Below are 11,693 nucleotides of genomic sequence, written 5' to 3'. Positions count from 1 at the left end.
ACAATGATTATTATTATTTAAATAAGCAATACGAGTTCCAAAAACTTATCAAGTAGTCATAAAATTTTATCATCCTGTGTTATCTAACTACATATTAGCACACAACAACTTGTGCTATCTTTCAAAGTTTATTACATTAATTATATTAATAAGGGGGAATCAAATTGTCGCTGTCTGTTCAACAATAAAATAGTTCAACAACATTAAATAAAAAAAGTATTGCCGTGTCAAATTTAATACTGTCATTCATTATTCATATAATTTCATTTTCTTAGAAGAAAAAGCCAAATTAAATGATAAAAACTTGCTACGTGACCCACAATCAATTTATAATAAAAATAGATAAAAAGTAAATTACAACACTTTAAAGACATGAATTGAGAACGTAGAGCTGAATCACAATTATTGCACCTTAAGATGAGCTTTCTCTCTAATATTTTAAAACTTTGCAAATACTTAGTCAAAATTTAGTATTTAAACAGTATTTAAATACCAAATACTGCTAAAAGTCTTTAAATATTGGCTAGAAATGTTTAAAAATTATTTTAAATACCATGTAGTTTTCATTTGATACAAAAATTTACACGTTAAATAAAAAAAGGATCATAAATTACCAAATTTTTAAATTTTATTACTTTATATGCGATCAAATTACATTGCGGTAAGTTTCCTCATTGTTAGCATTAGAATTAAAAAAGACATCAATACTGAAATTCATCAACAATGTTTGAAAACTCAAAGGAGCAGAATAGATGATTGATAAAGCAACTTTTATGTCAAAGTAATTAAATTTTTCAAATACTAAATATCACGCTAATGTATTAAAATACTGTCTAAATACAGCTGTTTTATTAAGTAATTTGAATTTCTTTTAAATACTATTTAAGTATTTAGATAGTCTAAATATTTAACAACACTATATATATATATATATATATATATATATATATATATATAATAACAGTTCCGTGTCCAATATTAAGTGGTATTGTGATGAATGCATGAAACTACTTCCTGATGTAAAGTCATTAAATAAAGCTGTGCGTGATAGCAATGATGCGCTCAACACTAAAATTGACAAAATTGATGAATCGAACAATTTGTTGAGGAGCAAACTTGAAGCTATCAAAAGTTTAATTCAGAGAAATGTTGATGGGGCGGAAAGATTCGATGGCACAGTTTTGAGTACTGAGCTGGCTAACCTTAAAAACGATTTGAACAAGAGTTTTGCTGATGCTGTCCGATGCGAAGTGAAGAAAAATATTGAACTAGTTAATGATGAGGTAAAAAGTGTTCAAAAAACTTTAACCAATGCAAATGACATGAAAGAAAGAGAGAATAACATAATGATGTTCAATTTGCAAGAAACTGATGATGATAAAGATAGAGTCAAAGGAATTATTAAAAAGTTATCCAGTGAAGTCAAGGATCAGGATATTAAAAGAATTGTTAGACTGGGTCCAAAAGCTGAAACTAAAATTAGACCGGTGCTGATTGAAATGAGGAGTTGTGCAATTAAAGATTTAGTGTTAAAAAATTCCTTTAAATTAAAAACTATGCATGAAGATCTTGATAAAGTATGGATCAGTCATGATTTAACAGTTGATCAGCGTGCCGAGTTAAAAAAACTAATTGATGAAGCCAAATCAAGAAAAATCTCGTGCCCGGGTTTTTTATTCAAGGTGAGGGGAACGGTGGGAAGGTGGCGGATCGTCAAACTCAGAGAGCATCCGGTGAAGTGATTTCTGGTGAAGGTATTGCTGATGATGCTGGTGGTGAAAGTTTGTTCAGCTGTGGTGATTATGATAGATGTGGTTGTGGTATTTGCAGTGGTGGAGATGGTTGTGGTGGTAATGTTAACGGTGGTGGTAATGATGGTGGTATTTGCGATTGCGATGATGGTTGTAATGGTAACGATAAAAGTGGTAGTAATGATCGTGAAGTTACCAAAAAAGACTCAGAACTAAAATTGCAATTAGGTTTGTTGAACATTAGGTCAATTATGAATAAGATCAAAACTGTTCGCGATTTATTTTCTAATAATTTTGATATTTTTGTTGTTACGGAATCCTGGCATGGGTCGTCCGATAATTTATCACTTAGACTCACTCTGCCACCTGATTTTGTGTTCATAGATTTTCTGAGGCCGACCGACCCTAACCAGCACCTCCCTACCTCATCGATAGATTGGAATCATACAAATCTCATTTTTCAAAATATTCCTTCCGATCAACCGAGCGCAATTGATTTTTTATCCCGACCACAAAGTTGGTGACGGGTTCCCGCAACTTTGCGGTTCTTGGCCCGACTGTTTGGAATGGTTTACCTCCATACTTACGTGACCCTAGCCTATCATATTTACAATTTCGAAGTCAACTTAAAACTTATTTATTTGCACAATGAATGTCCGTCTTATTTGTCTATGATTTAGTAGCGCTTTTGAGATTCAACAATAAAAAAGTGCTGTATATAAATTTCCGTAATAATAATAATAATATATATAAAATTTGGTCCAGGTAAGAGTAACACAGTCTGCCTGTGCGGTTTGATGTTTTGATTTCAGGTTTGTAGAGCTCATATATGTGCATGGGCTCATCTTTCAGCATTTGGAGAACGTAACTGATGAATTTGTGTTGTCAATTCCTTATCTCCTTTGATATTTCTTGCTGCCCTGTGAACGCGTAGAGACCCTGTTCTTCATGTGTACCTCCGATTGTTGGAGAGCAAACATCATTCTATAGATCTTTCAAACAAAAATGTCCACTTTAGTCTTTAGTTTTTCAGTGTCCACGATTCACAACCGTATAGCAGAATTGAAATATATAAAATATGAAAGTTAAACCAAAAAATTATCATAATTATTCCACAAAAAATACCAAAATAAAAGATCACTCCGCCGATCGATAAAATCAAAGCGATATTTCACAGTTTTTCAAAGGGAAAGAAATATTATACCGTCTTGTAAACAAATTTGTTTTATCATTAAGGTAGCTGCTGTCGTTTCGTTCATTGCAGTGTTCTGAAACTTCAGCTAAAGTACACTCTAACCTCTTGGTAAATTTGTTTGTTAATTATAAACAGATAAATAAGAAATGTAACGATGGTTACAACAGTCATTATTAAAGTGACGTATGAGAAGATAAAACGAGATATATGAGTAGATAGATCATGATATATGAATAGATAAAACATGGTATACGAGAATTAATATCAAAGTGACGTTAATGTCAAAACAATTTTCCTTTTCAGTGTTGATTTATGAACATCCGTCATCTTTTATTTGCATCGTACTGAAAAAAAACCATCTATCAGCATAAAGAAATGTTTATTTGTTGTTTTGGGCCGAATGTGTTCGCAAATTTATTTGTTATTGTAATCGAAATACGGAAAAAGAACATTTAATTTATAAAACAATTAAATTATTTAATGAACCTGCATCGTCATGTTGTTGGATTTATATTACTGCGAGCTTATATTCAAGTTTTAAGGAAAGAACAAGGTAAAATTACGAAGTTTGTATAAATTCTACATAAAACCACATCTCGATAGTTGTGAAGCACACAGTTTTTGTATCCGTTTTTCAAAACATTATTTAGAAAGTTCAACAAAGTGCTACAAAAATAATTGCAAGCTTGCCGCGGCTGCATAATGAGGGAAGACTTGCTGATGTAATCTAACAATATTGCAGAAAAATACACCTGGAGACCTTATTGAAACTTACAAACTCATTACGGATGAAGAATATTTTTCAGCCACTAAATTTTCAAATTAAATAATAAATTCTACCATAGAGCCTAGACTAAAGCTAATCAAGTAAGGAACAAGACCAATGAAGCAGTTACTCTTTAGCAACATAGTGGTAAACTATTTGTGAGAGTTTAAATATCGCGTCTGCAGAATATACGAATGTTTTTAAAAGCAGACTGGTCAAACGTGAAGTGGATCTAAACAGATGATCAATCTTTGAGTTCTTATAAATCCTATTGTTATAAAAAGAAACAGAGAATTCCCTGAAATCAAATATTTTGCTTTTTTACATTTTTTTAATATTTGTTTCTGATAAAAAATGAAAAACACAAATGTTATTAACGTCAAACAAACTAATCTCTCTAGTGAGCGAGATTGTGCAAACAGTTGTAAACTAACTGTCAATGTTGTCATTGTCATAAATGTTGCTGTTAAGATTGTTACTGGTGTTATTAGTGTCGTTGTGTTAATGTTGTTATATTGTTGTTCATTTTTTACATAAACAAAATGTATGTTTCATCCGAGTTCAACTTTTTTCTTTATGAACTTTAAATTTCAGCGATTGTTTTCCAACAGAAGTAGACAGATAAACCTGTGAAATTCATCAAATAAGATTTTGTCATATAATTGACGTCACGACAAAAATTAACTAAATCCAAAATTGAATAAATGTAATACATTTAATGTGACAAAGTTTTATTTAACAATCTTATTTCTTAATGTTCTGGATACTGAAATAGTATAAATATATGATAATATATGATAATTTCACACTCGCACGCTCATTAGACACGTCCGGTTGTTGTAGAAATGTGAGTTTTTGTATGTATTGCTGGATGGAGAAGCATGTAACGTTTCTTGCTATTGTAAGTTGTGCAAATACTCGTGTTAAAACGTTCTCATCTCGTAACACTCGACGAACGCCGAATCTAATTAATTGTTTTTGCCGGATTTAGAGAGAATATTTGAACATTAAACATTTGTGTTTCGGTGTCTATGCGTGTATGTGTGTGTTTGTTTTTGTCTGTGTTTGTTTGTTTCACCAGATTAATGCACAATTCTCAGCAATTCAGTTATATTCATTTTCTTTGACATACAGCAGAGTGAAACTTCAAATCTATCAAAAGTTTATGACAATGATTTAGCGTAATTAATTAAAATGTCTAGTTAAAATTTTGTCTTGTAAAAGAGAAAAATAATATTTATTAATGCATTTTATCAGGCAAATGTTGGCAACATATATTCCTAATTAGGAAAACTGCATAAGGACCAGAGATTGGAAAACTATCTTTGATTTGCAAGTAACATAGGTATGGTGGCTGTCAAAGCAATCTACATACATGCATATGCTGTTCTACAACCATAAACGATGGATGGAGCATTTTTTGGTTATTTTTTCTTCCTTCGTATTCTCTATTCAATCTCGATCATGTTATTTAATTCATTTCTATGGATGAAAAGTTGCAGCAATAACGAAATTTTTTTTTAATTCTTTAAAAATCAGGATCTGACAGACGCAGAAGCTGTAACAGCATGCAAGGCAGTAAAACAAAATTAAGCAAATAAGTGAGAAAATAAATACAAAAAGTGAGGAAGAGAAATGATAAAACATGAAAAATAAAATATGTTAGAATAAAAGAAATAAAAGAAAAGTAATTGACGATGGAATATAAAATGAAGTAACGGCAAATTGATAGACTAGATGATGACTTAGTGAGGTGATCGATAAATAAAGGCTAGGCCAGTGTGTGAAAAAGTTTAATGAGTATTAATATATTTGATAACTTATTAATAGACTAAATGATGACTTAGTGAGTTAGTGAAGTGATCGATGAAAGTGAGGTGATCAATAAGTAAAAGCTAGTTCAGTAATGATGAAGTTTTCTTAAGTGCTAATATGTTTGTGGTGTCTTGTGATGAAGGTCTTTTCCTGGTATGTAGATTGGGCGATGACTTGATATGTATGTTTGCGCTGACGAAGGTTGTGTGTTGTAGTTTTGGTTGGTGGTAGTAGAGGATGGATGACGTGGTTGTTGTTATTTTCTATTTTATTGAACAGCCTTGAATCAAGTGTGTTGAATATCTGGGTGACGGTAGGATATAATGCAGGTAGGAAGTTGAAGAGATTGATGATTTTTGATGAGAGATTGTAGCTGCTGAGGTTGTTGTTGCGTGGCAAAACCAGACCAGGAGGGAGCTGCATATTTGATGCGTGAGATGATGAGTGATTCGGTGATGTCGAATAATATGATGCCTCTGAGACCATGTGAACGGAGTGTTTGAGTGCGTGAAATGTTTGAAAGCCTTTTGTGATGATGTAATTGATATGAGGTGCTATATTGAGTGTGGAGGTGAATGTAATGCCTAATATTTTTAGATAATTTGTGCGAGTGATTGATGGGTGTTCAGGAGGTAATGTTATTTTTTACGGTTATTGTAAATGATGAGTTCGAATGATTTATTGAGATTAAGTGAAAGGTTGCATCGTTTTGACTATGTGGTTAATGAGTCGAGTTCTGATTGGATGGTGTTTGAGTTAGATGATGGAATGATAAGGTAGGTGTAGTCAGCGTATTTGATGATTTGATTAGAGCTATGAAAAGTTTTGAGAGTAGAAGCGTTGATGATAAAGGTAGATAGACCAAGGACAGAACCTTGAACTACGCTAGAGTTATTAGGTAGAGTAGATGAAAGAGTAGAGCTAAAAAGAGTAGAATGACTCCTATTAGATAGGAAATTAATTATGATATTGTAAATGTTGTCAGGTAGTAGAAGAGAGGCTACTTATTTGAAAGTGAGAAAGTGTACGGGTTTGAAATTTTTGTTATTTAAAATAATTTAAATGCATTTACCAGTAATTAACTCTCACAACATCTTTTCAAGTTATTATTAAGTTTTACTATTAGACATAGTATCATAAATTTACCTAATTTCAAAATAATATTATAATGACTTGGCATGAAAATAATAATTAGTCTGAGCACTGAACATAGCTGAAGGAAGACGCTATATTTAAAGCTAATGGCAAAATAAAACATTACAGTGTATTCCACAAAAGTTCTTATTTAGCAACTTGTTACAAATCTACAATGAGCAACACTACCCTAATTCATGTTTCTGTCTTATTAGAATGTCCAATGTTATAAGAAATCAAACAACATAGGGTTAAAAATATCTGCAAAAAATATTCTAATTTACAAATTGATGACATAAATTTTATATATTTTATTGCTTGTCAGGTTATTGTGAATATAGAGTAAAAAGCAAGGATTACACTGATACCGAATTATCACAAAAAAGTTCATTTAAAATTCAAATTCAAAAATTTTTGAAATAATCTACTGAGGATAGAATCTTTAGCGTAGCACCTAGGTTAATAAATTATAATAAGTTAAATAATATTGATATATCTATATAAATATAAATGTCATATCAGTTATTGGATGGATATGAAAAACGCTAGCTCTAAAATATCGTTAGTACACTGCGGTTATTTGAAGTGCTATAAAATTTTAAATAAATCAGTTTTTCAAAACCTAAAACGATAATTCTTTGTAATATTTCTCATATATCATATTATGAAATTATATATACATTTTCACAATTATTGTCTAACTTCTTTAAATAATTACATCCACATGTAATTATAGTTGACTTGTTAGCTGTATGTGTAGAGGTTGACATTTAGAAATTGAACACATTAAAAATATAAAAATTTAAATAGTAAATCAATGTTTTTCAAGTTGAAAATTTTCCCAAAATAATCTAGGAGCGTTTTACTTCAAAATACATGCCTATAGCTATAGCACTCTAAAATCATATACTTATAATAAGATACATTCATACGTTTCCACATAAATGAAGATAACACACCACACCACACACACACACACACACACACACACACAATCACAAATTTTAACATAGATATACTCAATAAATTAATATTCAATTACATGGCAAACTACGAACAATGATAATGATAAACGTTTAATACATTTCAAAAATATTACCATTAAAACGTGCATCACTCAAGTAAAAAGAATGCAAATCGATAAAATAGAAATAATAGAACCAATAATAAAAGATATTTGATAATAATCACATTTTTAATGGATTTGTATTAGAATATGTTTTTTCCTCTTAGAGCAAGACCGTCCTGCAGAGGATCTCAGTGACTTTGTAGGGGTCGGCGTTGGCGGCTGGTCTTCTGTCCTCAAAAAATCCTTTCCTGTCATCGTGCACCTTATTTTTTGAAAATTTAAATATAAATTTTAATTCAATTCAAACTTTTTACAATTTTTTATTTTATTAATTTGTCTTTTTTTTACTTTTTCGCTTGTTCGTCTATCAATTTTTTAATTATTTTTATTAAAAATAATTAAAGTTGTTCCAGTTGTACATTTTGTGTGTTAATTTTTCTGTAAATGATTGAAAATTTTTCATTAAATTCATTACAAATATTGCTGCTACGTGTTACACCCCTCCTAGATTAAATATTTTCCAATGATTTGAATCATCGCAAGTGAACGTGAAGTTATAAGTGAAGAAACCCTTCCCATACTTGTCTGCTGATCCTGACACTGGCTCCCCTGTCTGCCACACCCGATGAGAAGCTGAAGATGGAGCTGGTTTCGTGGTGGCCAGTCAGCCTCCTCTTGTTGTCTTCCCCTCCTTTAGGGTCGTACCACTTCACGTGCTCTAGATGGTTCATCTTCAGCTTCTCAATGGCGTTCATGATGTGTCTGCAAACGGGAGACAGAAAATTAATTTATTATTCTAACTTTTGTTACATTTTTATTATTTTAGTATACAAATTTTAAAAAATATACTGTATATTATTTAGCTTTGTTAAATTGCTTAGTTTGGTTCTCTAATTGGTTTATATGAAATTATTTGGGGATTTCTTCTTCTCTCCAATTACCAAAAAAAACATTCTATCGAATCAATTTTAAAAACATCAACTTCGACTAGGCATATTTTAATAAATTGTAACCCTACTTTGTTTATTCAACCGCGTAAGCAAGGAAATTATTCAATTCATTACATTGTAGCAGAGTTTTTGAATCTTTATCTAATTATATCATTATCTCATCAAAATGCGTTAAAAAAAAGAATTTTTTGACAAATCAACTAAAAAATAAAACTCAACATTGTCTTTAAGTTAGAAGTAAATATAAACACAAACATTTAACAAGAAAGTGTTGTTCACATTAGCTACAAATTATATAATCATAATGACATCAAAGTATCACAAATCATGAAATCATCATAATGATCTACAGTAACTAACGTGATTCCACCCTCCTCCCTCATCTCCTTCGTGCTGAAGTTACAGTGACCACCAGCTCCGTTCCAGTCTGGAAGTGGCTTAGGATCGAAGGAGACGTCAACTCCGTACTCTTCAGCGATCCTGTACAGCATGAACCTCGCTATCCACAACTCGTCAGCTGCTTCGATTCCGACACACGGACCGATCTGTCCAGCAGTTTCAGATTTTGTTACATTTGTTATGCACGTTAAAATAAGCAAAAACGAACATTTCGTAACTAAGTATTTTTATGCTAATTTTTTTATCTAGAAGAGAATTTAGATCTAGCATCGTTTGTTGAATCTTCAATTTATGTTATAGTTTATAATTTTTAATATTTTATTCAGCAAGGTCTGTGTTTGAAAAATTTTAAAACTTAACGGGTTTTGCCAAAATATCTCGTAAAAATCGTAAATCGTAAACCTACCTGGAACTCAAACTGGGAAGGCATGACTTCAATGTTCGTGCCGCCAATCTTCAGCCCTGCGTACAGGCAGGCTCTGTAGTGCGATTCCAGGATGTCACGTCCGAACACTTTGTTCGGTCCCACTCCGCAGTAGTATGGTCCTGGAAAAAATTATTTTACATTTTTATTATTTCAGTTGTGAATTTTACTTTTTCTTTTTAAACCATTGTAAAAGAAAAACTGAGCCATTTTAATAAGTTTTTTTAATAAAATTTTTAACTAGTATTAAAAACAATAAAAGCGAAAACTGAATTAAATGTTAACAAATGTGAAACACACCTTGAGGAGGCAGAACACCGATGGTGGGCCAGCCCAGTGGTCTCCTGTCCTGTCCAAACAACGTGTACTCTTGCTCCATTCCAAACCAGGGCTCGTGCTCCTGAACTTTCTTCATTACTTCGACACAAGATGCTCTGGCGTTGCTTGCTGGTAAACATGAACAATTTTTTTAATAAATATATTTATCAAATTGAAACTTTAAATTTAAACATAAAACTTAAACATGAAATTTATTAAACTTTAAAATGTACACAGAATTCCCAGTTAAGCTAACATTTTTGTAAAAACAACAATTAGCATCAACCTATGGGCTTCTTCTTGCTGTCGACAACTTCACAGAGCAGCAGCTTGTTGGAACCCAGTCTGAAGGGGTCCTTGTAGAGGGCAGCAGGGATGAGGTACATGTCCGAGTTAGTCGTTCCTTCTGCCTGACCCGTGCTCGATCCATCAAAGTTCCAAATGGGACAATCTGTGTACAGCAATTTTTAAAATAATAATGCACATTGATAAAATTCGAAAACTTAAAAACATTATCCTTAAAAAAGTATAATGTCAAAAGTTTGACTTAACCTTGTGCATTTTTAGGTTCAAAGTTCAATGTTCTGTCCTTAGCACGCATTTGTTCTCCCGTGCCATCTATCCACACGTACGTGACCTGGACCGCGTTCTCCGGTTGTGGAAGTGACATGTAGTGTTGGGTGATTCGTTTATCGAGGAAGGTACGTTTCTGTGTCAAATTGGTGGCACAACTTTGCACTTTGTTGGAAACATTTTTGTTGCATATTTTGTTGACAGACGTCAGTAGTCGTCTTTTGGATTGAAATGCCACGCTGAAAAATTAAATCAAATTAAGACCATTATTTCAATGTCATTAAAGTCAAATTTCGAAGATTTTAGAAAATTAGACGCTGAATTAATTTTGTAGCTAATCTTTCCCTATCTCATTTGCATAATTTAAATCTCAGCTTATTAACTAACGTCTAACATTAACGTATATTCAACGGTAGAACAATTTGGCTCCTTTTTTTATTCAAATTAAATTGTCAATTAATCCATTTTAGATAGGAAAAATAATTTAAGACGTTATTATTGCAAGTTTTTTAGCCAAAACAACTGACAACAATCAAAAAATCAAAAAAATATTGGAGATTTCATTCGTTACTCAAGATAAATCAAACGATATTTTAAATTTAAGCGTAGAAAATTTATTCAATAATTCATGCATCATTTTGTAAACAACCAACTTTTTAATGTCATTCAAGCCAGTTAGTTCGTTCGTCGCGATGTTGTTACTAACTGAACTCAGTTTTGAAGACTGCTGCACGATTGTGGTTGAATATCTGGCCAACAACATCTTCGTTAGTTGTGTTCTGACTGACGTGGAAGCCATGGTTTTGTTGTTGTTGTTGGTATTAGTCGTTGTTGGTAACAACTGTTGGTTGTGGTTAGTTGTTGTGATGACTAAAAACCCGCTACAATATCGTAAATAATTGTGAAGTCCCTACGACTAGAGACCCTCAGAAATAATTATAAAATAGAACAGCAATTAAGAGCTGGTGTCTCGACTCATTGGAGTTTCATATGTCTGTAGTTTTACCATCTACAATGCTGTTTAATAAAAAATTTACAAAATAATTTAAAAACATTGAAAACAAATATCAAAGAGTTTTATTGACAATAATAATGACGATGACTCGATTAAAAGATGAACTAACAAGAATCGATCCGTCAAACGAGTTCCACCAAAACAAACATAATGTGCGAAGAGTGCTTTCTGTTTTTATACATGTACTCAAGTACTGTTTGTATATATATATATATATATATATATATATATATATATATATGTGCGAGTTGTGTGTTTGTGTGAGAATGTGTATGTTGTACGTG

At 31.8% G+C, this 11,693-nt stretch overlaps 2 protein-coding genes across 2 annotated transcripts; one reads left to right on the top strand and one right to left on the bottom strand.

The window, feature by feature from the left end:
* Positions 1 to 1,001: 1,001 nt before the first annotated feature.
* On the top strand, positions 1,002 to 2,557 carry HELRODRAFT_164483 (hypothetical protein; the record flags this gene model as incomplete). The annotated part of the gene is made up of 2 exons (XM_009029415.1): positions 1,002 to 1,668; positions 2,517 to 2,557. 2 exons carry the CDS (start codon positions 1,002 to 1,004, stop codon positions 2,555 to 2,557), a joined length of 708 nt encoding a protein of 235 aa, XP_009027663.1.
* A 5,333-nt stretch (positions 2,558 to 7,890) lies between these two features.
* On the bottom strand, positions 7,891 to 10,491 carry HELRODRAFT_186556 (hypothetical protein; the record flags this gene model as incomplete). Its single annotated transcript, XM_009029414.1, has 7 exons — positions 7,891 to 7,992; positions 8,312 to 8,492; positions 9,041 to 9,225; positions 9,486 to 9,625; positions 9,804 to 9,950; positions 10,108 to 10,272; positions 10,374 to 10,491. 7 exons carry the CDS (start codon positions 10,489 to 10,491, stop codon positions 7,891 to 7,893), a joined length of 1,038 nt encoding a protein of 345 aa, XP_009027662.1.
* Between the last annotated feature and the right edge of the window lie 1,202 nt (positions 10,492 to 11,693).

The sequence above is a fragment of the Helobdella robusta genome, assembly GCF_000326865.2.
Source record: "Helobdella robusta unplaced genomic scaffold HELROscaffold_6, whole genome shotgun sequence".
NCBI classification, from domain to species: domain Eukaryota; kingdom Metazoa; phylum Annelida; class Clitellata; order Rhynchobdellida; family Glossiphoniidae; genus Helobdella; species Helobdella robusta.
Note: the sequence above shows the minus strand (reverse complement) of the source record. Positions and strands in the feature narration are given on the sequence as shown.